Source organism: Triticum aestivum, chromosome 1A, assembly GCF_018294505.1.
Source record: "Triticum aestivum cultivar Chinese Spring chromosome 1A, IWGSC CS RefSeq v2.1, whole genome shotgun sequence".
Classification (NCBI taxonomy): Eukaryota; Viridiplantae; Streptophyta; class Magnoliopsida; order Poales; family Poaceae; genus Triticum; species Triticum aestivum.
The window spans coordinates 482187014-482211541 of record NC_057794.1 but is presented as its reverse complement, the minus strand read 5'-3'; the positions used below and the strand labels follow the sequence as shown (position 1 = coordinate 482211541).

General features: G+C 44.1%; 2 protein-coding genes, 1 long non-coding RNA gene and 2 pseudogenes across 3 annotated transcripts; 3 read left to right on the top strand and 2 right to left on the bottom strand.

Moving 5' to 3' along the window:
* The first annotated feature begins 2192 nt into the window (after nucleotides 1–2192).
* On the top strand, nucleotides 2193–3990 carry LOC123058749 (aldo-keto reductase family 4 member C10). Its single transcript, XM_044481443.1, has 6 exons — nucleotides 2193–2449; nucleotides 2524–2574; nucleotides 2659–2735; nucleotides 2857–2944; nucleotides 3042–3314; nucleotides 3396–3990. The coding sequence occupies exons 1-6, from the start codon at nucleotides 2339–2341 to the stop codon at nucleotides 3723–3725; spliced, it is 930 nt and encodes a 309-aa protein (XP_044337378.1). The 5' UTR covers nucleotides 2193–2338; the 3' UTR covers nucleotides 3726–3990.
* A 56-nt stretch (nucleotides 3991–4046) lies between these two features.
* LOC123189373 (probable phytol kinase 2, chloroplastic) lies at nucleotides 4047–5226 on the bottom strand (annotated as a pseudogene).
* Nucleotides 5227–5655: 429 nt separating this feature from the next.
* On the top strand, nucleotides 5656–8943 carry LOC123058761 (NADPH-dependent aldo-keto reductase, chloroplastic). The gene is made up of 7 exons (XM_044481452.1): nucleotides 5656–5859; nucleotides 6017–6067; nucleotides 7498–7574; nucleotides 7656–7743; nucleotides 7848–8120; nucleotides 8242–8469; nucleotides 8646–8943. The coding sequence occupies exons 1-7, from the start codon at nucleotides 5749–5751 to the stop codon at nucleotides 8727–8729; spliced, it is 912 nt and encodes a 303-aa protein (XP_044337387.1). The 5' UTR covers nucleotides 5656–5748; the 3' UTR covers nucleotides 8730–8943.
* A 364-nt stretch (nucleotides 8944–9307) lies between these two features.
* On the top strand, nucleotides 9308–16164 carry LOC123058773 (uncharacterized; annotated as a pseudogene).
* Nucleotides 13219–18971, bottom strand: LOC123058784 (uncharacterized). Its single transcript, XR_006427295.1, has 4 exons — nucleotides 18737–18971; nucleotides 17038–17308; nucleotides 16616–16951; nucleotides 13219–16502 (listed from the first exon to the last, which is right to left on the bottom strand). It is a non-coding gene; the product is annotated as an uncharacterized lncRNA (long non-coding RNA).
* Nucleotides 18972–24528: the final 5557 nt, after the last annotated feature.

The following is a 24528-nucleotide window of genomic DNA, read 5'->3' as shown; positions in this document are numbered from 1 at the left end:
GAGTAAAAGCCTCCTCAAAGTCGGTTTCACCCGAAAGGCAAGAGTCTTTCTCGGACTCCAGGGCTAGACGCCGGGGTTCCCGGAGTCTACCCCCTAGACGCCATGGTTCCTGGCGTCTAGCCTCTGGTCTCCGCAAAACTTCCTTTTGCACTTTCCAAAAGCCTCGTGGGCTTTCCCCTTTGGCCCAGATAAAGTGTTCTCGTGCCCAAACATTTCGGGAAACATCCGGAACCCCTTCAGGTGAATTCCGGAACCCTTCCGGAGATCAAACACTACTATCCACATATCAATCTTTACTTCCGGACCATTCCAGAGTTCCTCGTCATATCTGTGATCTCATCCAAAACTCCGAACAACATTCGGTCACCAACATACATAACTCATAGTACTATATCGTCAACGAACGTTAAGCGTGCGGACCCTACGGGTTCGAGAACTATGTAGACACGACCGAGACACCTCTCTTGTCAATAACCAATAGCGGGACCTGGATGCCCATATTGGCTCCTACATATTCTACGAAGATCTTTATCGGTCAGACCGCATAACAACATACGTTGTTCCCTTTGTCATCGGTATGTTACTTGCCCGAGATTCGATCGTCGGCATCTCAATACCTAGTTCAATCTCGTTACCGGCAAGTCTCTTTACTCGTTCCGTAATACATTATCCCGCAACTAACTCATTAGTTGCAATGCTTGCAAGGCTTATAGTGATGTGCATTACCAAGTGGGCCCAGAGATACCTCTCCAACAATTGGAGTGACAAATCCTAATCTCGAAATACGCCAACCCAACAAGTACCTTTGGAGACACCTGTAGAGCACCTTTATAATCACCCAGTTACGTTGTGACGTTTGGTGGTACACAAAGTGTTCCTCCGGTAAACAGGAGTTGCATAATCTCATAGTCATAGGAACTTGTATAAGTCATGAAGAAAGCAATAGCAATAAACTAAACGATCAAGTGCTAAGCTAACAGAACGGGTCAAGTCAACGTTAATCAAATGACAACTCATGTCTATGGTTAGGAAACTTAACCATCTTTGATCAATGAGCTAGTCAAGTAGAGGCATACTAGTGACACTCTGTTTGTCTATGTATTCACACATACATTATGTTTCCGGTTAATACAATTCTAGCATGAATAATAAACATTTATCATGAAATAAGGAAATAAATAATAACTTTATTATTGCCTCTAGGGCGTATTTCTTTCAAAAAGTGTCCTCCACATGGATGGGCATTTTTCCTGTTATGGAGAACAAGAAAGAGGAGAGGTACAAGTTCATGTTTGATGCGTACAAGGAGATGATGGATCAGGACCGGGAGAGGGCAAACAAGAAGCTACAAATTGAGAGGGAGAAGAAAGAAGCGACGATCAAATGGGAGATCGAGAAGGCCAATACATTTGGAGAGCTTGAGCTTGAGAAGAAGAGATTGCAAATCACACGAGACGCGGAGGATGCCAATAATGTTGATGGACGAAGGCCTCTTGGACGAGCATGCAAAGAATTGGCTTGTGGGGATGAAGAAGAAGCTCAACGACATAAGGAGTACGAGGCAGCGAGGATGGCTATGGCAGCAGCGGAAGAGAAGGCAAGGATGCAGGCGGAGCAGGCGGCAAGAATGGTCATGGAGCAGGCGGCATAGCTGGCGTCTGGTGACTGATCCGGCCAGTGAGTGATCTGTTACACTCGAACTTTGTTTTATGTTAGCGTGTCCAGATTGCTGAGATATGATTTGTTTTGCTTTGTTGTTTTTGTTTCAGAACGTTGAATTATGATGAATTTGTGTCGTATAATCCATGTGCATGACTTGCATGAATTTGAGGATCGTACGATCGATGTGCATGACTTGCATGAATTTGAGGGTACACATTTGAGATGTGTGATTGAGCGACATGGTAAACGAGGGGTCATCTAACATTGTTTGCGGACACGTATAGATGTATAGGGCCGTATTTGCCAACTCCGGCGGTAAATGCTCTTAGGGGCATTGCTTTCCGCCACGAGCAAATCGTTAGGGTGTCGGCGTAGTCTTGTGCTCTTGGCCGTCAGAAGGTAAAGACACGACAGCACCACGTTTGGCGTGTCTGTGTCCTCCAGCCCCACTGGCACGTGCAATTGCACGGTCGCTGCCGCATCGACATCACTGCCTCACCGGTAACAGCGACGCGAACTTCATTGCCGGCCCGCAGTGCCTCTACAAGTTGGCCCGTGCGAGTGCGATCGAGCAGTCGGTCGCCGTCTCTCGTCTCCGCGCGCATCTTCCACTCGGTTCCCACTTGCAAGTGCGAACACACTCTGCGCACGCTAGCTACGTACGAGCGCTGAAGGCATGGCCAGCCACTTCGTCCTCAGCACCGGCGCCAAGATCCCGTCGGTCGGGCTCGGCACCTGGCAGTCCGAGCCCGGCGTTGTCGGCGACGCCGTCTACGCCGCCGTCAAGGTGCGTGCGTACGTCGTCGCTGCAAACCGATGCTCCTTCGCGCTGTCTGAATCTTACTCTGCGTAATAATGCAGGCTGGTTACCGGCACATCGACTGTGCTCAGGTCTACGGCAACGAGAAAGAGGTAACCAGATCGTCCCTCTCTCAAATTAACGATGTTAATTTGCATCAAAAGGCAGGACACTAGACAACCTCTACGCCACTGCAGATCGGATTCGCCCTCAAGAAGGTGTTCGACGAGGGCATAACCAGCCGGCAAGATCTCTTCATCACCTCCAAGCTATGGTGAGCCTTTGCAGTGTTTGTCTTCCCATCCTCCCATCATCTGAACATTGCCCATTCAGACACTCCAATTGCGAAAAACTGAGAAGTTAACGAGCGAAAATCTTGATCTGAATGTTTCGAGGTGCACTAACCACGCGCCGGAGGACGTGCCGGTGGCGCTGGACGGCACGCTCCAGGACCTGCAGACCGACTACGTGGACCTTTACCTCGTGAGCCCGCGCGCCATCTGACTGACTGCATTGCTGCAGTTTCTTCCACCCGGTATCTTGATTTTGATTCCTGAGATGCATTCTTCGTTCTCGTCAGGTACACTGGCCGATCCGGATGAAGAAGGGCGCCGGCTTCAGCCCGGAGAACGTGATCCCGGCCGACATACCGGCGACGTGGGCGGCGATGGAGGGCGTCTACGACTCCGGCAAGGCCCGCGCCATCGGGGTCAGCAACTTCTCGTGCAAGAAGCTGGAGGATCTGCTCGCCGTCGCGCGCGTGCCGCCGGCGGCCAACCAGGTGGAGTGCCACCCCGTCTGGCAGCAGGCCAAGCTCCGGGACCTCTGCGCGTCCAAAGGGATACACTTCTCCGTACGTTAATGTCTCTCGTATAGAAACACGCCATTGTTACTGTAGCTTTCCCGGTGTGTTCAACAGTTCATGCGTATGCAGGCCTACTCGCCGCTGGGCTCGCCGGGGACGTTCAAAGCATTCACCGTGCTGGAGCACCCGGTGGTGGTGTCGACGGCGGAGAAGCTGGGGAAGACGCCGGCGCAGGTGGCGCTGCGGTGGGGGATCCAGTCGGGGCACAGCGTGCTGCCCAAGAGCACCCACGAGGAGAGGATCAAGGCCAACTTCGACGTCTTCGACTGGTCCATTCCGAGCGACCTGTTCGCCGGCTTCTCTGAGATCGAACAAACAAGGCTGATCCGCGGGAAATTCTGGACTCACCCGGAAGGCCTGTTCAAATCCGAAGAAGAGATCTGGGATGGTGAAATATAGTCTGAACAGAACAGTCACTGTTCCTTGAGCGGAGGCTGCCAAGTGCTGCCATGGCAACAGAATAATGCGGTAGTAATAATCAGCAGTCGAAGGAGCTCGAGCTTCGCTGCTGCTGGTATGTAGAGCAATTTGCATGAGTGATTTGAGTTCAGAATCCTCCCTGGAAGTTGTAAAATACAAATAGCTTTGTCCTGCTCTGTCATTTTTGTTTTGATGCATTAGTCAATCCAAAGTCATTGTGAAAAAAAGCAGATAGAACAGTTCATTGCAGTGTCACCACCAACAAGGCCTTCTAATTTACTGCAATGTCCCCTCACTGTGCTAGATACTGCCTGCAAAGGCCACCGCAGCACTTGCCGAGATGGTGCTCCAGTCGTCGCTTCCGGCACCACCACCACCACAAACATAGTAGAAAACCAGGCCGCCGACGAGCGTAGAGGCGAGCGGAACCGTCAGGTTATCGTCCAAGCGCGTGCTGACGGGGAGTGACTCGACGGTCGCCGCGGCAAGCGACGTGATGCCGAAGCCAACGGCCATGGTCCAGCTCTGCTCGACGAACCCGAAAAGGTCGAAGTAGCACATGAAGCTGCAGGTACACCACATCCAGTTCTAGTTTCAGTCATACAGTTACAGACAACAAAACAAAAGATGACCTGGGACTTCATTGCTCTTTTGCTTACAGGACCGATGACACGAAGCCGGCGAAGAACATTGCGGTGGTTCCGGTGTAGGATTTGTCGGTATTGTAAGGGAGCTTCGCGCAGCCGAATCGCCTCCCGGCTATGTCAGCCACACCTAAAAGAAGTAGCATACATAGTTATGCTGTTTTCTGAAACCTTCCCTTGAACAATCAAATTAAGGAGAATGTAGCACCGGACAAAAATTTAACTGCATGAGAAAGAACTTGGTACCATCACCCGCGCACAAATTGCAAATCACGGCGATGGAAACGGGAGAAGTCCTCCAAAAGATTACAGCAGCGAAATCTAAAGCCCGGCGTAATACTGTGGACCTTTGAGAAGCTCTCTAGAGATGATGGTGAAAAGATGAAGATGTAGTCAGCTCATTGTTAGACTAATTATTAATTAAGAAGTTACCAAAGATGGGGAAAAAGAGAGGCTTACCTATAGTCTCCATGTCTTGTCATTGAATTAACCACGCCATCGTCCTGAACAAAGGCCACATAAGGAAATATACCTGCCCGTCACTTATGTGCACCAGCTTCCTGCAGAGTTTCTGAAAATGCAGAGCAAAAGACAGGCAGATTGCGAGATACCAACCAACTTCTCATTAATAATTTGCATGATAAAGTTCAAATAAATAAATTTTCTTGTTGATCTATAGAATTTCCTCCGGATTTTTTCCGCGCAAATCAAAACAATCATCAATCCGAAAGAGAAAAAAACAAAAAACAAGAAAAGCGTGCGTATTATTTAGATGGTGAGCAGAGATTACTCGGTCCGCCGTTGCGGACCTCCTCCCAGAAGCCGAGCACCATCATGCCGGCGCCTACGGTGAGCACGGCAGCGCCGACGTCCCGGAGAAGCGGGCTCTCCGGGGTCCGGCCACATGGATCCAGCAACTCTACTTACATCAAAGAGGCCAACTGGCCAAGCAAGTCAAGAGGGGAGCTCTAAGCCAGCTCTTTTCTTTTTTCAGGAGAGCCTTCTATTCATCTAGCAAAAAGAAGGCACGACGTGCTCGAAGATGAACCATTTCTTGCAGCCTGAATAGGTCGAGACACTGTGCAAGTGATGCCTACGTTGTGCAAAATAATCCTGCCACAGCTTTGTCTGTTCACTTCACAGCAGGAACAGATGACACATCTTCTAGAAATCGCAGCTGCCATGCTCCCATTCACTAACAGTAAGTACGTGTCGTTCATTATGTATAAATTATTGCCCAAACCCTACCCCCAACCCCGCTGAACCTTCCACCCACCATCCTTACGTGCTTGAATTGGTAGTCTCACTCCCTGCTAGTTTATATTACTCCAGTCCTAGCTGAGTTTTCTTGACCAAAAATGGCTGGATCATTCGTCCTGAACACAGGCGCAGGGATCCCATCGGTTGGCCTTGGGACATGGCAGATAAAACCTGAGGTTGTCGGCGACACCATCTACGCCGCTGTCAAGGTCTTTTCTCCTTGCTCTAGCTCTGCCTTGATTCCTTCCTCATGGTTTTCTGAATCTTGGACATGTATACCTGTATGGGTTGTTGCTTTACCGCGCTCAGTTCAGATGTGCTATCAAACTACATCCCTTTTATGAGTTTCATGTTTTTTTCTGGCAGGCTGGATATCGGCATATTGATTGTGCTCCAGCATACAGCAATGAGAAAGAGGTACTTGTAATTACTTGCACCATATATAGCTTTTCCTCCCATGTTTGTCCCGAAAATGTGGCTTGCTTCTGCCTCTCTGATCAATACTCTTATGACAAAATGGTCGGCGTATGCTTAAGCGCATGTTTGGTTCATATACCAAGTTTTTCTTAGGGATGGTTCATATACTAAGTTTGCCACCATTTACCACACTTTTTGCCACAAAATTGGCACCACAGTTTGCCACACTTTTCTGACATGTTGCAGAGGCCGGGAGTAGTCCTCCTTTTCGAAAAAAAAAACACTTTTCTGACATGTGGGGTCTAGTTTGCATGAAAGGAATCTTGCCCTAAGTGTGGCTGCAAACCAAACCGGGGCCTAACTCAGTCAAACTTGCCTAACTTGGAGAGTGGTAAAGTGTGGAGACTTAGTATACCAACCAGACACACCCTAAGTGTCATGTCGATGAATGTGTGATCCCACAATATTGTATCATTCTAGATGTTTGGATTTGAGAGAAGTGTATATTTCAACCCTGAACTCTTGCCCTAGTCTAATTTACAACCCTGAACTTTATTACCGTCTAAATTACAACCCCCAAGTCTCAAAACCGGCCAGGATTCAACCCTCCCCACCCTGTTGACCAGTTTTGACTAGTCAACGAGTCCAATCAGCATGCCACGTCAGATTTTTTTTTTCAAAATTTCAAGAAAAAGTAAATAAAAATCTATAAGATTAGGAAAAAATATAAAAAGGCAAAATTCCGAAAAAAGCTAGGGAAAATAAAAAATGATTTTTTTTCTGGAATTTGAGTTTCTGGATTTTTTTTGGAAATTCGTTTTTTTTTATTTTCCGTGTTTTTCGGAAATTGGATTTCTTATTTCTTTTCCTGGATTTTCTTCGATTTTACAGGTTGTTTCCTTGGAAATTTTGCATTTTTTTGCTGATGTGGCATGCTGACTGGACCTGTTGACTGGTCAAAACCGGTCAACAGAGAGGGGAGGGTTGAATCCTGACCGGTTTTGAGAGTTGGGGGTTGTAATTTAGATGGTATTAGAGTTCGGGTTTGTAAATTAGACTAGGGCAAAAGTTGAGGGTTGAAATATGCACTTCTCTCTTTGGATTTTATCATACGGAAAGCATATCCTTTTAATTTCGGTACGTTATACGCATATCTGATAGGTCTGTAGTTTTTGTGCTGAAATTTAGTGCACATTTTTCTAATAGTAATTTTGAAGGAAATATACCTTCATATGAGAAGGAAATACTTGAGTTCTGAAACATAGAATCAGGCACCAGCAATAAGATGGCAAAAAGGGTGTGTCCGTGTCCTGTGTCTGCTGACACACAGTACATCAATGAAACTGGAAAACAAGAAAACACTTGAGGAAGTTTTCTAGTTTTGCGATATTATCATTTTGTAGGTCACTAAACCGAATGACCTTTCGTAGGTCGGCTTGGCTTTGAAGAAATTATTTGAGGATGGTGTGGTTAAGCGTGAAGAATTGTTTATCACCTCTAAGCTATGGTTAGTTTTCATTTCCCAGCCTCAGTTAAAGCAACAGGTGAAACAATTTCTGTCTTGTCAGGAATGTTCTTAATTTTGCAGGTCCGGTAATCATGCACCGGAAGATGTGCCAGAGGCAATTGACACTACTCTGAAAGATTTGCAGCTTGACTACCTAGATTTGTTCCTCGTAAATTCCCATGCTTCATAGTACAGTCAGTTATTTGTATGTACATTTAACCGCTTTATACTGACATGTGTCTATTTGGTTGTTGAAATGACCTTATATTACAGATCCATGGTCCAATCCGTATCAAGAAAGGAACCACGCACAGCCCTGAAAATTTGATCCCAACTGACATCCCTGCTACATGGGGAGCGATGGAGAAGCTATACGATTCTGGCAAAGCTCGAGCAATCGGTGTGAGTAACTTTACTTGCAAGAAGATGGAGGACTTGCTCGCCTTTGCACGCGTGCCTCCAGCAGTCAACCAGGTTGAGTGCCACCTGATCTGGCAGCAAGACAAGCTCCGTGAACTATGCCAGTCAAGGGGTGTTCATCTTTCTGTAAGCTCATTACATATATTATACTAGCATTCTTTCAGTTTCAGTAAGCTACTACCTTAGCTTGCTAATAAGCAGCAATGCAAATATTTCTTGTCATAAACTGCCACTTGTTTTGTTGCAGGCACATTCACCATTAGGTGAGGCTAGTGTCCTTAGCAACACTATTGTCGTGGCTGTTGCCGAGAAGCTGCAGAAAACGCCTGCGCAGGTCGCGTTACGCTGGGGTCTTCAGATGGGTCAGAGTGTACTACCAAGAAGCGGCAACGAAGGAAGGATCAAGGAGAACTTTGACATATTTGATTGGTCCATTCCTGAAGATCTGATGGCAAAATTCTCCGACATCAAACAGGCATGTCTCAAGTCTCAGCACATGGTTCTCCCAAAGTCCTGAATCTTGTAGTGTAACGATATGCACATGGCAATGGAGAATCCTCCAAAGACCAGACCATTCTTTTCTCAGAGATATACTCCCATATCACTGGAGAAACTCATTCGACATTTTGTTTGATTTGGAAAAAAATGCAGGTAAGGTTGGTGAAGGCGGAGTTTGCAGTTCACCCTCTGAGCGGTTACAAAACATTGGAGGACTTTTGGGATGGTGAAATCTGAAGCATGTGAACTTCTCCGGAGCGAACAAACCGAATGAGCCAGCCAAAGACACTCCATGCTTACTAAATAAAGTTAATTGTCATGGAGATAATTTTCCTTTATTTCTTGAACACCTGATAATGTAGGGTTCAGATAAACCCCCCCGAAAAGAACCGCTCTGAAGTTCACCTGGAGTGTATGTACCAAGTACTACTATATATGATGTGCGCCTTTAGTTTCTCATTTCTAAAACTTACGCGCCCTAGTTTTGTTCATTGAAAAACAACGGCAACGTAATCAACGATCGTTTTTCTCGCCGAGGAATTCCGTGCCTCAGTCTCTCCACCTCCTTTGTTTTCCTTGCTACCCCCCTGCGCCTCATCTGTTCTGCACAGATAAACTTTTGGTCACATTCTTGTCCACAACAGCAAAGAGGGCCCATCTTCTAGAAAAGTCTAGCTCTTTAACAATCTTATATCACTGATAAAGTGATAGTGGAGTGTGTCGGTCACTCTGTCTCATACATTATGTGTAGTTGCCGCAGAACAAATAGATACCTCCACTAGCAACCCCAAGCCCACCGTACCCATCTTCTTTGATAGTCTTTCTCCTCTACCTTGCTCCAAAGATGGCCTACATTAGGTGTAATTGCTGCAGAATGAATAGATATACACCCACCACCAACCCCAAGCCCACCGTACCCTTCTTCCATAGTCTTTCTCTTCTAGCCTCTTGCTCCAAACATGGCCGGGTCCTTCGTCCTGAACACTGGCGCAAGGATCCCATTGATTGGCCTCGGCACATGGCAGATAGAGCCTGATGTTGTCGGCGACGCCATCTACGCCGCTGTCAAGGTCTTTTCCTGTCCCTTTAATTCCTTCTTGATGGTTTTGTGAATCCAAGATATATCTGCATGTGGAGGTGAGCTCGAATTACCTGCTCATTTCATCAAGGTAGGGTAGGGCCTATAGAATCCTTAGGATGAGTTTTAACTGTGGATCGAATTGTATCCTAAGTGGAAATCTGTGTTCATTCAGTGAACTCAACTTAACTTCTGAATTTTGCGCACGCATGTGTTCTGAAGCCCTGAGATATAATTCTTTCCCTTATTTTCCCTTCTAAAAGTTCCATGCTTTTCCGGCAGGCTGGATATCGGCATATTGATTGTGCTCCAGTGTACCGCAATGAGAAACAGGTATTAGTGATTACTTGCAATATTTTTCTTTTCTTTTTCGAGTAACGCGTTAAATACTTGAATTGGACTGATTAGTACTCTCAGCAAAACAATACTAGTGTGTGTTTAACTAGTCCATGATTGGTTGATCCCACATGAATATTACATTGGTCTAAATGTGAATTTTATGATATAAAAAGCATTTAATTTTGATATATTATGTGCATATAGTTTCTGTGCCGAAATTCAACGCATATTTTTTTTCTCAAAACAATACTGGGAAAATATGTTGATGATAACTGATAAGTGAGAAGGAAACACTTCAGTGCAGTTCTGAAATTTAGAATCAGACACAAACATGAGATGGCAAAAGGGGTGTGCAAGGTAGTAGATCAATGAAACTGAAAAACATGTACACATATCAAGAAGCCTCCTGGAGTTGCAATAGTATTATTTTGATTTGGGAATATTTCTACTAATATGAAGTATTGCCTGTGTAGGTTGGCTTGGCTTTGAAGAAATTATTTGAGGACGGTGTGGTTAGGCGTGAAGATTTGTTTATCACATCTAAGCTATGGTTAGGATTCATTTCCCAGCTTCAGTTAGGAGAACATGTGAAATAATTTCCATCTTGTCAGAATATTCTTAATTTTGCAGGTCTGGTGATCATGCACCTGAAGATGTGCCAGAGGCAATTGGCACTACTCTTAAGGATTTGCAGCTTGACTTCTTAGACTTATTCCTCGTAAATTTCTATGCTTGGTAGTATATTCAGTTATTCGTTTGTTTACAGTTATGTACTGAGATATACCTATAACTAACTGAATACCAAAAGGTAAGGAGCAAAAACCTCTTCTTGATACTATTTCTACATGGGCTGGCAATATTCTTGTCCAGAGATAATTATGTTTGTGTATGGTCCTTAGGTATTTTCATAGGGATGTTCATTAGGTATTTTTTAGGGATGGTCATTTGGTATTAGTTGCAGAACAAAAATGGAAAACACACTAGGATTATCATATAGAATTTCTTTGTCCTGTATAAATTGGTGATAATTATAATTTCATTATAATAACTGACACTAAACATATTTTCAAGGTTGTTCTGTATTTGAGAATATATGAAAGAAACCTGCAAATACAGCTCTGCTGAACTGAGTAGATGAACAACTGTGCACAATAGAACTGCTTTAATTGCACGCAACCTATTACCTCGTCTGGTTGTTGAAATTGTTGGAATTATGTGTCCTGCAACTATATTCAAATTACTTAGAATTGTTAATATTCGGAATACCTCGTATGGAATTATACATGTATTTATACATGGAATTGCTTTACATGTTTAGCATGGAGTTGTTACTTGTTGGAATGTACTTAAGCAATATATGCTTAAGGAAGCTGGTCGATTATCAGTGGAATACAATATACTATTTATATTGGAAAGACTACCCGGATACACTGTGGAAGGAGCTAGATCGTACAGTTAGATTACAGCCCTAATGTTGATCTACGTAATTAGAGGAATTTACACTGTTATGGCGCGTTGCTCACAAGCGCGTGCTCCAGGGACACAACGGGTAGAATCCGTTAACAGACAAATTTGATCGTGGTTGGTAATTTGATCTGGACTCTATCCGGAAAACTAGTTGGAAAGACTAGGAATCTTATCTGTATAAGAGATGGACTCTTTGGAAAGGCAGTATAAGAAGGTCCCTACCCCCTAGCCTCAGATATACGAATTGTGAGCGGCACCACGGATAAGCGCAGAGGAATTAGGGGGTAGACCGCAAACCCTAAATTTCTAACAGAAATGACCTTATTTACAGATTCACGGTCCAATCCGCATCAAGAAAGGAACAACGCCGAGCCTTGAAACCTTTCTCCCACCTGATATTCCTGCTACATGGGGAGCGATGGAGAAGCTATACGACTCTGGCAAAGCTCGAGCAATTGGTGTGAGTAACTTTTCTAGCAAGAAGATGGAGGATTTGCTTGCCGTCGCACGCGTGCCTCCAGCAGTCAACCAGGTTGAGTGTCATCTGATTTGGCAGCAAGACAAGCTCCGTAAACTATGCCATTCGAGGGGCGTTCATCTTTCTGTAAGTTCGATAAGTCATCTCCAGTGCTGTAGCATTTTCTTTCAGTTTCGTAAGCTTCTGCTACCTCCGTTTGCTGATAATCGGTACTGCACCACTCCCATATGTTGTGAAAAACTGCCACTTGTGTTGTTGCAGGCATTTTCGCCATTAGGTTCACCTGGATCACCTCTACCTGGGATCATTAGTGTCCTTAGCAACCCTATTGTCATCTCTGTCGCCGAGAAGTTGCAGAAAACGCCTGCGCAGGTTGCCTTGCGCTGGGGTCTTCAAATGGGTCAGAGTATACTTCCAAAAAGCACCAATGAAGCAAGGATTAAGGAGAACTTTGACATATTTGATTGGTCCATTCCCAAAGATTTGATGGCGGAGCTCTCCGGTATCAAGCAGGCATGTCTCAAGTCTCAACACATGTTTCTTCCGATGTCGCATGTCATTGACTTGTCGTCCATGTTTGTTACTTCCACTATCTAACCATATGCACATGGAATCGGCAATATATCATTCGATAGCTCAAAGTGCTTGCCCTTTCATTCTTCGCATCTGATATCTGGTTTGATCTGCAAAAAATGCAGGAAAGGTTGCTGAAAGCAGAATTCGCAGTTCACCCTCTAAGCGTTTACAAAACCTTGGAGGACCTTTGGGATGGCGAAATTTAAAGGACATGAACTTCTTCTGTAGTGAACAAACTGAAGAAGGTAGTGAAGGCACTGCATGTCCGCAGTATGCTTGTGTGTTAAATAAAGTTTTTTTTTTGATAGGGTTGTGTGTTAAATAAAGTTAATTCCTTGACTTGGCACGCTCAGCAAGGATTGCAAGAATATCCGCCACAGTATTACGCAAAATGCCCCCCTGTCGGAGGCCCTTCTTTGTCTAGAAGTAGTAATCAATATCATCATTGACCTTGATGGCTACACTACCCCTTACCATTAGGAGAGAAACCCTTCATTATGAGCGCTTGTTAAACAAAAAGGCGACTTAGCTCTATCATATAACTTTTCAAAATTGATCTTGAATATGAAGTAAAATGTACTGGTGATCACTGTACTTGTCTCAGCAGGTTTTATTTTGGTAATTGCACTAAAGAATGCTGTCAATAAATACGATATTTGGTGATTATATGGCCACTGGCTCCCCGTATAGCTCTGCATTTTATTTACATTGACAGGTCAAACGTGGCAAGTCAACTCACGTTCTCCCTCCCTCCCTACGCTTCAGTGAATGGAAAAAACAAATAGAGGGAAACAAAATCATCCGTCGGTCGGTCGGTCAGTCACCCTTTATAATCTTATATATACTATCACTGATAATGGAGTGTGAGCAGGTCACTGGGTCGCATACAATATATGTGTAGTTGCTGTAGAACGAATAGGTATACCCCCACAACCAAACCCAGGCCCACCGTACCCATCATCTTCCATATTCTTCCTCTCCTGCCTTGCTCCAAAGATGGCCGGGTCCTTCATCCTGAACACCGGCGCAAGGATCCCACCGATCGGCCTCGGCACATGGCAGATAGAGCCTGATGTTGTCGGCGACGCCATCTACGCTGCTGTCAAGGTCATTTCCTGTCGCTTTAATCATCCTTGATGGTTTGTGAATCTTTGGGTATTACCTGCTCACTTCAACAAACACGTGCTTGTGTTATGAAGTTCTGAGATAATATCAGATATATTTCCCTTGTTTTCCTTTCTGAAAGCTTCATGCTTTTCTGGCAGGCTGGATATCGGCATATCGATTGTGCTCCAGCATACCACAATCAGAAACAGGTATATTAATTAGTTCTCTCAACAACAACAAAAACAGGTATTAGTAATTATACTTGCACCACAGTATTCGGTCGCATGTATGTCCCTTCAATAGCTCAATGTGCATGCTGCAACCCGTTTCTTCTTTTCTTTTTTTTGTAACGGGTTAAATACTTCATTTGGACTGATTAGTCAGCAGAACAATAGTTCGTGTATGTTTCACTAGTCCATGATTGTTTAATCCCACATGAATATCATGTTGGTCTAAATATTTGAATTCTACGACATGAAGAGCATGCTTTTAAAAGGGACAAGTGAGAAGGAAATACTTCAGCTCTGAAATTTAGATGCAGGGACAAACAATGAGATGGCAAAAAGGGTGTGCAAAGTAGTATATGCTCCCTCCGGTCCTTTTTACTCCGCGTATTAGATTTGCGTCAAGTCAAACTTTACAAAGTTTGACCAAATTTATATTAAAAAATATCAACATCTACAATACCAAATATATATACTATGAAACTACATTTCATAATGAATCTAGCAATGTTGATTTGGCATTGTGAATGTTGATACGTATTTTTATAAATTTGGTCAAAATAGACATACTTTGACTTTGGACAAAATTATATGCGGACTAAAAAGGACCGGAGGGAGTATCAATGAAAGTGGAAATAACAAGCACACATTTCAAGAAGCCTTCTAGAGTTCAAATGTTATTATTTTGATTTGGAAATATTTCTAACTAAATCGAAGTATTAATTACTTGTGTAGGTTGGCTTGGCTTTAAAGAAATTGTTTGAGGATGGTGTGATTGAGCGTGAAGACTTGTTTGTCACCTCTAAGCTATGGTTAGGCTTCATTTCCCAGCCTCGGTTAAAGGAACATGTGAAATAATTCCCGTCTTGCCTCTGAATTATCCAGGTTTGGTGATCATGCACCTGAAGATGTGCCGGAGGCAATTGACACTACTCTTAAAGATTTGCACCTTGGCTTCTTAGATTTGTTCCTTGTAAATTCCTATCCTTGGTATTAAACTCAATTATCCGTTTAATTAACTGGTATATATGTAGATGTGCCTATAATTAACTGAACATTGAAATGGAAGGAGCAAACAATATCATGAGTTCCCAATTATTTTCCGTATGGCTTGGCCCTATTCTTATACAGTGCTAGCCTATAGTCACTACATATTAGTTGCAATCCAAAAGAAGAAATCATACTAGAATTACCAGATTGGATATCTATGCCATAGTTCTTGCATAAATTGGCAGCAGTCCCCATTCTATACTAATAGCTGACTTTTTTTTAACAGTGAAGAAAGGGACTACGCCGAGCCATGAAGAAAGGGACTACGCCGAGCCATGAAAACATTCTCCCACCTGATATTCCTGCTACATGGGAAGCGATGGAGAAGCTATACGACTCTGGCAAAGCTCGAGCAATTGGTGTGAGTAGCTTCTCTTGCAAGAAGATTGAGGATTTGCTTGCCATTGCACGTGTGCCTCCAGCAGTCAACCAGGTTGAATGTCATCTGATTTGGCAGCAAGACAAGCTCCAAAAACTATGCCATTCGAGGGGTGTTCATCTTTCTGTAAGCTTGATATGTCTAATGCTGTAGCATTTCTTTCAGTTTTGTAAGCTGCTATCTTGGTTTGTTGATAATCGGTACTGCGCCGCTTCCATGTGTTGAAATAAACTGTCACTTGCAGGCATTTTCGCCATTAGGTTCGCCTGGATCATCTCTACCTGGGGTCAGTGGGGCTATCGTCCTTAGCAATCCTATTGTCATCTCTGTTGCTGAGAAGTTGCAGAAAACGCCTGCTCAGGTTGCCTTACGCTGGTGTCTTCAAATGGGTCAGAGTGTACTTCCAAAAAGCACCAATGAAGCAAGGATTAAGGAGAACTTTGACATATTTGAGTGGTCCATTCCTGAAGATTTAATGGCAAAGTTCTCCGAAATCAAACAGGCATGTCTGAAGTCTTAACGCTTGTTCCTTCTGTTATCTAACATAACTTGAAAATCGACAATACTTCAAAGATCAAGACCATTCTTTTCTCGGCAATATATCATTGGATAGCTCCAGTCCTTACACTCTCATTATTCACATCTGATATCTGGTTTGACTTGAAAAATGCAGGCAAGGTTGATGAAAGGGGAATTTGCGGTTCACCCTCTAAGCGTTTACAAAACCTTGGAGGACCTTTGGGATGGCGAAATTTAAAGCAGATGAAGTTTTCTAGAGTGAACAAACTGAATGAGCTGAAGGCACTGCATATCCGCAGTATGCCTTGTGTGTTTAAACAAAGTTAATTGTTTTGAAGATATTTTTCATTTCTCTCTTGAACTTCTGGTAATGTAATAATATTTGCCATTTATCAGAGAAAAATCCGAAAGGAATCGCTCTGCTGTTTATTTGAAGTATTGTATTGTTTCTCAAAGGAGTCTGCCTAAGGATGCATCATGCTACTATAATGTCTGCAGAGTTGAATATGTGTCTTTATAGTTTTATTAAAAGGAATATGTGCTTTTTACCACAAAGTTGAATAGTGCTACATATATGGATATAATGAAGTCAAGAAAGTCAAATCACATAGTGGGACACCACTAACCGTCTGTTCGTCCTAAGCACCTGTTTCGTCCTCCTGTCCTCGCTGTCCACAACCCTGCGCAGCACTTCTACGACTACGAGTAGGATGGCGATGTCTCTTGCGGGTATGGGATTGCGCCGGAGGTGGCATGGCCAGGGTGACCTGTGAGGCCGGCGGTGGTGGAGTATCTGGTGAACCCGCAAAGAGCATGCATATGAGTCATGCAGGTTTCATAGGAAAACCATAGTTACAACATCACGATCACTAAAACAGTAATTAGTATATTAGCACTGATATATACCTGTTGTCACCATCACTGAGAGTTGAGCAGGAGGGGGGTGAGGCTGGTGGTACCAGGAGGAGCCACCGGACTGCATAGGGGAAGGTGGAGGCAGCAGGCGGACCGTTGGCTGGAACATCGGCCTAGCACGGTGTGAGGGGCATGGGGGAGTGTGTGCTTCCCGACTAGACAGGGTGTCAGATGCACCCTATGCCTCAAAGTCTCGAAGATCCTCCGCAGCTTGCTCTAAGTACGCTGCCACGCTGCTAGATTCTCGGACGGAGTCATTTCGATCCCCATGGTCACTCGGTTAATTATCACGGCAGTCTCCTCTTGAGCCTCCAGCATCAACTGGGCCTGCAAATTCCCTAACAGTTAGAAATCGGTCACTTCTTATGGTTCCGAAATATGAACTGAATAAATGATGTAACCATATTGCTTACCGAGTGATCTATGACGCTGGTCACTGAAGAACTCTAGTACGTCTCCGAAGCCGAAGTGTGAGCCGTCTCCATGTCCTCAGGGTCAGCTCTTGGTATGCAGCGCAATCTCATCTGTGGCCGGTACCACCGTAGGTGAGCCTCATGCGCAGCTCGGTCGAAGAGCGCCTCCTCGTGCCAGTGAACCAAGCTTGCTGTTCTCCACTGCTCAACGAATGGTCTCAATTTTGTTTCCCAATTATGTGCCGTCTTATTTCCACCCTTGCCGCCGTACCTACAAATGATGTTTTTTTAATATAAGTGAGAAAAACATATGACAATAAGCTTAGCTTCCAACAAAAATATATGCATGCAGTTCTGGATGTGAGGTTGAATAGGATCTGCTGGCGGGGTAAATATATGATACTGTAGTAAATTTAGTTGCCAAATTAGATATGCACATACTTCCTCCGTTCCGAATTACTTGTCGCGGGTATGGATGTATCTAGATGTATTTTAATTCTAGATACATCCATTTCTGCAACGAGTAATTTGGAATGGAGGGAGTACTTGTGAATGTGAGGTTGAATGGGATGTCTTGGTGGGGGAGGAAGCACTTGGTGTCTGCCAAACTGCCGCATCACTCGGTGAACGGCCGTCTCCTCCACGGTGACATCGAATACTAGCTTTGCCTTAGTCATCTACTCCCTCTGTTTCTAAATATTTGTCTTTCTAGAGATTTCAACAAGTGACTACATACGGAGCAAAATGACTGAATCTACACTCTAAAATACGTCTATATACATCCGTATGTGGTAGTCCATTTGAAATCTCTAAAAAGACAAATATTTAGGAACGGAGGGAGTAGTATTGTTTGCCTCTGGTACACAAGACGGAAATCCCTCTGAGTGCTCGTGCCAACACCGCTTCTTTGCTATGCCCGTCTCCTAACACGAATTTCTTCTCAGTGGGTTGCACTAATGCGACCTGAAGATTTTACCGAGCATTGCATGGTCAGGCCAAGATACCTGGTCTCTAGTGCTTCTGACGGCAACAACTTCCATTTGATATCGATAACTGCTTGATATTGACAACATATTGCGAAGGATCATGTCGGCCAATCATTCGCTTACCAGATGTTCGGCCTCTCCCAATAGGTTAGAGGCAAGGCAACATGGCTGAAATCAGTGATATCAACCCCATTAAAATTTTAGGATTGAACAAACAAGCTAGGGCAACATGAAGGATTTGGCGAGATGTTTGGCCTCTCCGAACCAGATAGATGCAATGGAACATGGATGAATTCAGCACCCTTTTACAACTTTAGAATTAAACGAACACATGAAGGGTCTATAGAGTTTGAGAGAAGCTAAATGTCAGCCAATCATTCACTTATCTGATGTCTGCATCTACGGATTGGTTAGAGGCAAACATGGCTTAATCCAGCGAGATCAATCCCATTAATTTTTTACAGTATTAGCTAAGGTGCCGTGCATTAAGTTATAATAATACTTCAGTATTAGTGTATTACTACAATCGAATAAATAACTAAGCAAAAAATTAAACACGTAACAGTACATTTTTCAGACACTGCACACTCCAACACATAAACAAAACAATCTCCAATAATAAGCATAATTTTTAGACAAATATCAACACAGCCTAGTGCGTATGGCTATTTAGATCTACACAAAGTACTGACCAGAAATAAAACCATACATACCATGCGAGGAAGCGTTCCCCTCTTCTTCGAGCTCTTCTCCTCCCCCGGGCGGTTCCTCTCGTCGTCGCCCTCTTCTCCTCCGCTGGAGCGGTTCCTCTTCCCGGCCATCTCCTCCCTCCACCGAGCTCGAGCTCGAGCTCATCCCCCTCACCTCTCTCTGGATCTGTTTCGGCGCAGCAGCGACATAGGAGGAGCCAGGCATAGCAAAACTGCAAAAGGCTGGGTGGGTTTCCAGTCGTCCAGCTGACTTGGATAGCCTCGAAAGCCCGAAGACCCGACCATACCTGGCCAGACGGGCCGGCCCGGCCCGGCACGGCACGGCCTGTGCTAATCGTGCCTGGCCCGGCACGGCCCGCCGTGGCACGTTTAATAGCCGGGCCGTGCCGTGCCGGCCCACGGGCGCAGCTCCTTGGCCCAGGCACGGCCTGATTAGTAAACGGGCTGGCCCGATGGCCCGTTTAGCACGCTGGGCTGCATATTTTCACCCTGTTGGGCTGGTTTTTAGACCTATTAGGCTATATTTTACGTATACATCTATAAAAAAATCTGAAAAATATATAAAAAAAATTAAACGGGCCGTGCCGTGCCAGCCCGCGTGCCCAGGCACGGCCCAAGGCGTGCCGCGTGCCAGGCACGGCCCGTTTAGCCCGTGTCGTGCTTGGCCCATGACGGGCCGTGCCGGCGTGCTTGCGGGCTGACCTGTTTGGCCCGGCCCATTTGGCCAGCTATAGACCCGACCCATGCGCCCACCATCGTCGTGGGCCGGCGACCCACGATGCTCGTTTGTCGTTCTACCGCTGGACAACAACCGCAAATTCTACGTCAAAGCAAAAAAAAATGTTTCATCTATATCTATACTACTTATAAAAAAGCAAACATTATCTTCTCTAAGTGCACCCCACAAAACGTATCTTTACTTTTAATGGAGCAGTTGGTAGTCTCGCTTCCAGGTTTTTTTCGTCCCACCATTTTCGTCCGGGTTTTTTCGTAGGTTAACCGTCGTAGATTTTTTTCGTCACCCCCCCACTTCATCGGTTTATTTTCACTTCACCCTCTCACACAACGAAAAAAACTGAACGGATCAGAACTTTCCATACTGACGCAAATTATTTAGTAATGTCTTTATGTAAAAGAATCAATCACAATCAACCTCTAAAGATCAAATCTAAATTAATTAATCTTCATAACGTTTGTTTCCTTTCGAATCACGTCCATAACTTTCCTTCATTGTTTGGGCAGAAACTGTTTGGTAGCAGAGATTAGGAAGCTTCTTATGAGTGTAGTAATAGGAAGTATTCTTTTTCTTGATGATTCGTTTCCATGCATGATGATAGTAAATTAGGCCAACATTCACCACTATTTATCAACGTCATCAATCGTATCCATTCCTACCAGTTTTAAGGGAATCTGCTCGCTATGTCTTTTTTAAGGGGATCCGCTCGCTAAGTCGTCGTCGCACGTTATTTTCACAAGCAATTCCCCTAAAAAAGGCGTGGGTATTGGTAGTTGAACGCCCGCTAGGTTTTCCGCATGTCCCATCCTCGCGCTGTGCCGCCGCCACCCGCCGAATTTCCAGCCGCCCGAGCCCGTTAACTTCGCCAGCCATCGGGTCGACTGCCCCCGCCCCAAACCCCCATCCCCGAGCACTAGCTATCGCCGCGTTGCCGCCCCAAGCTCCACGCCACCTGGAACAAATCAAGCGCCGTCCCGACACCGGCGTCGCCGGCCCAGCACCTCCAGCCTTGCATGGACAGCTTCAATGTGCAATCTCCCTTGCTGCCTCACCTTCTGCCAGCGCATGCAGCGGCGGGGTTGGACGCGTGCGTGCTTGCTAGCTTGCTCTCCGTGTGTACGTACTTGCTCTGTGTGCGTCGCACCGGTCAATGCGCATGATACGTGTGTGCTTGCTTTTCTGTATGTGTATGCCAGCGTGATGCGTGTGTGCGTTGCTGTGTGTGTATGATATAGATGGCCTGAGTGTGTGCATGCTGTGCTCTGCTCTCTGCTGATCTATGTGTTGGTGCTCCTGCTATATGTTCATGTCATACAAATGAAATTTCTGTTAATCTTCTGACATGTTGAGTTAGTTCTCTCTATCTTCTGAGGGGGTGAATGCAAAGCAGTCTATTAAGCCAGGCACTATTGCTGAGCTAAATTGACAAAAAAATATTGGTAGCCATAGTTGTAGTTTAAGTAGTAGCGAGTTGTCTGATATGTATAAAGAGCCCGTTGCAACTGAGCCCGTTGCTAAATTGACAAAAAAGGTCGCCAGTGTCACTTGATATGTATGAGAATATTAAATATATTATTAACATGATTAATATTGAACTCTTAAAGTTAATGTGGCCCCGTTGCAACGCACGGGCATTCTTCTAGTACGGATACATTTCTACCGCATGATTAGTCCCACTAAACTCAATCTAACGGCTAGCCTTAACCGAATCTGTTCTCTGTGTGCACTTAGCAATTTACATTGACTGACCGTACTCCACCGCGAAGGAAAATATGAAAATCCATGCCTGGTCAATTAGGAAACTATAATCACGAACACGTCCTATTAAGAAACTAATCACGGACACATCTAATTATTAGGAAACTAATCACAAACTCATCCTATTATTAGGAAAAAAAACCACGCGTGCATTCTATTATTAGGAAAATAATTACGAGCCATCCTATTAGGAAATTAATCACGGGCGCATCTAATTATTGGGAAACTAATCATGGCTACATCCTATTAGATAACTAATCACGAACACATTTAATTATTAGGAAACTAATCACGAGCGCATCCTATCGTCTCCTATCAGGGAATCGTGATCGCGAGTCGCCAGCCGTCACCAGCCCACCACCCACGCGAGCCACAATGGGAGACATGCGAGGAGGAACTGCGGCTTCCTTCGAACACACTTCTACTGACTGCAACGACTTCGTCCACATCCTGGGCATGCTCTCCGGGAACCATCGGCATCCGCGTCGACTTTGGCTCCATCCACAACACCCACGCTGACAACCACCCACCGCCGAGGTCCTTCAAGTGGGGGCAACGCTGAGTATCTTGAACCAGTATAAGCGGGCTAAAAAAATCTACCCCCACAACATGCATGTAGATTCGCCTGGTCGCCAACCATCATCGTCCCCAGGGCGGTGCAGGTCTCGGCCGCTGTGCAGCAGGTGAAGCTAATCACGGCCCCATCTCACTCGCCCGAAGCCACCGCTGACTCCCTCAGCTCTGACGTGTGCTGCTCCGTTGGACACGCTTGTCCGGTACTCGCGCGTGGACGACGTCGTCCAAAGCTAATCCCGGTGCGTGGAGGCCGCCGCCTCAAAGCTGGACGACTGACTCACCTGCGTCGACAATGCCGCCCAGCTGGTGAGAGGACACGGTCGCCGCGGCCGCTCGCAGGCCTAAACGACGGAGACGCTCGCCTTCACGCGAACGCATCACACACACGCATTAATCAAGTAAGTATCGAGTGTTGTTTTTTTACTATCATCGCTACCTCGCCGGTGGTGACACATCTAGAAGTACAGGAACTAGAGATGATGCAATGAGAAACAGAGGAGCGTTGGAGCACACACAGAGACATTCGCCTTCTTTCTTTCTTTCTTTTTTTATTGATTTTCACGTACCTGCAACAGACATTTCTGTTTTTTTAAGTACTGGCTACCGGTTATTACATGGCCAACTCACGACTACATAGTGAACTCATAGACAAATTCGCTGAACTAAGACCTTACTTGCAGTCATGAAATTACGTTTCACTGAAAAACCCAGAAGTTTGCATAAGTTTTAATGAAAAAAACTAAAGTTCGCATAAGTTTTACTAAAAAACCCTGAAGTTTGCATAAGTGTATTTGTTTGTCCAGCAGATACATGGCAATTGTAATTTTACATGAGCATTTTCATACCATCCTTATCTACAGTTGAGTTAACATGTTTTCCTGATAGAAAACTTGGACTACATACAAGAGAAGCAAAAACTGCATGTTGATTATGATGATGATGAATGTAGGATATTTTGTGGTCATGGTAAATTTCATATCATTTAGTACATAAACAATGTTCACAATTTTATTTTATTACCATCAATTGTGTTGAGTTTCTTTCATATATATGTATTGACCCTCTTCTTTATATTAGATGTGACAGATGCGGAATGAACTCATACCACATGATCGCATACGAGCAATTCAAGAGGAATTGGCGGAATTCTTTCTTGACCATGTCATACATAAAGACAGAGAATGCCATGTGGAAGTCGAAATCGATTTTAGATGTAGGGATTATAAGAGATGTTATATTGTATATATGTAGTAGTGTCGGATAGATATATACAAAAACTTGTTGTTCGATCAATCTCGGAGAAAGAGAGGTCACTTCTCTCTGTATATGTTCGTGACGATCTTGTGTAATTCTTGACTGGAATTTGTTGGCACTGAAACGGTTCCTTAGCTTGTCCTAAGTGACATTTTCATGTGTGATTATACTTGCATAAATGTGTGCATATAAAGAATCATGATGAATCTTCTAAATAATTTTGAATTTTATACATTGATAAAAGTGGGTGGTCTTTTAATACAGGAGACATGTTGATTAAGAAGAAACGATATTTCAAATTATTTGTACGAGTTGGAAATAAGAGATCGTGTACTTTATAGGGAAATTTTAAATTTATGAATAAATTATCTTGTATTAAGTTTAGTATAATATGTTAATCCAAATAGATGCGTATTACATGTGCACACTTATTAGTTCAAATAGACGTGCGTTACACATGCGCACTTACTAGTCCTACCCAAAAAGCAAGGCAATATATCCGGACTGAACTTTTTGAAACACAGGAGCTTCTAATCCGAGCTCAAATATATCCTCATGAATCGTAAAATCGAAAAAACATTAGTTAAAAAAATGAATTTTATTTGCACAAACATCGTTGAATGCACATGCGTGTGATTTTTCATGAAGAAAAAACATTCCTAATGCTCTAGGCAAAAAAATCAATGCTCTAGAAAATACTATTTTTTAAAGCAATTTGAAGCACTGATTTGTTTTTTTCTTTTTAGAGAATTAGGAATGTTTTTCCTTCACGAACATTTGCAAATCCGATAATGTTTTTTTGCCAAAAAACTCTGAATATTTTGATTTTGTCTACTTTTTATATTTTTACTCCCTCCATTTCTAAATATAAGTCTTTTTAGATATTCCACTATGGACTACATATGAAACAAAATGAGTGAATCTACACTCTAAAATATGTATATATACATCCGTATGTAGTTCATAGTGGAATATCTAAAAAGACTTTCATTTAGGAATGGAGGAATTACTATTCATGGCTGGTGCATTTGAGCTCGGGAGTAGAAGGTTACTTTCGGGACTAAAAGTATTTTGCAAGAAAAATATAACTATACAATCTGTATATGTTGAATCCATGTGTTTTGTACATATTGGTTGTCAATGTCATATATCGAAGACCATAAAAATGCATATATCAAAGACCATAAACATTTAAATGTGCACTATATTTTGGAACTAAAGAGCATTTACAAAACAAATTCTAGTTAACCCAGAGACTACTCTCCGAAGCATTTCATCAAACAAGCTTTATGACTGGGTTATTGCCTCATTGGCCACCTTGCTGAGTTTATGAACTCTTCGTGGGATACGGGCAATGATCGGTGTTGACGTCGGGATATGCTAAGAGGACTAGTAAGTGGCCATGGCCCATTGGTGGCGCGATAATAATGACTCCATCATCGTTCGCACCACACATGGCAATAATGCAATA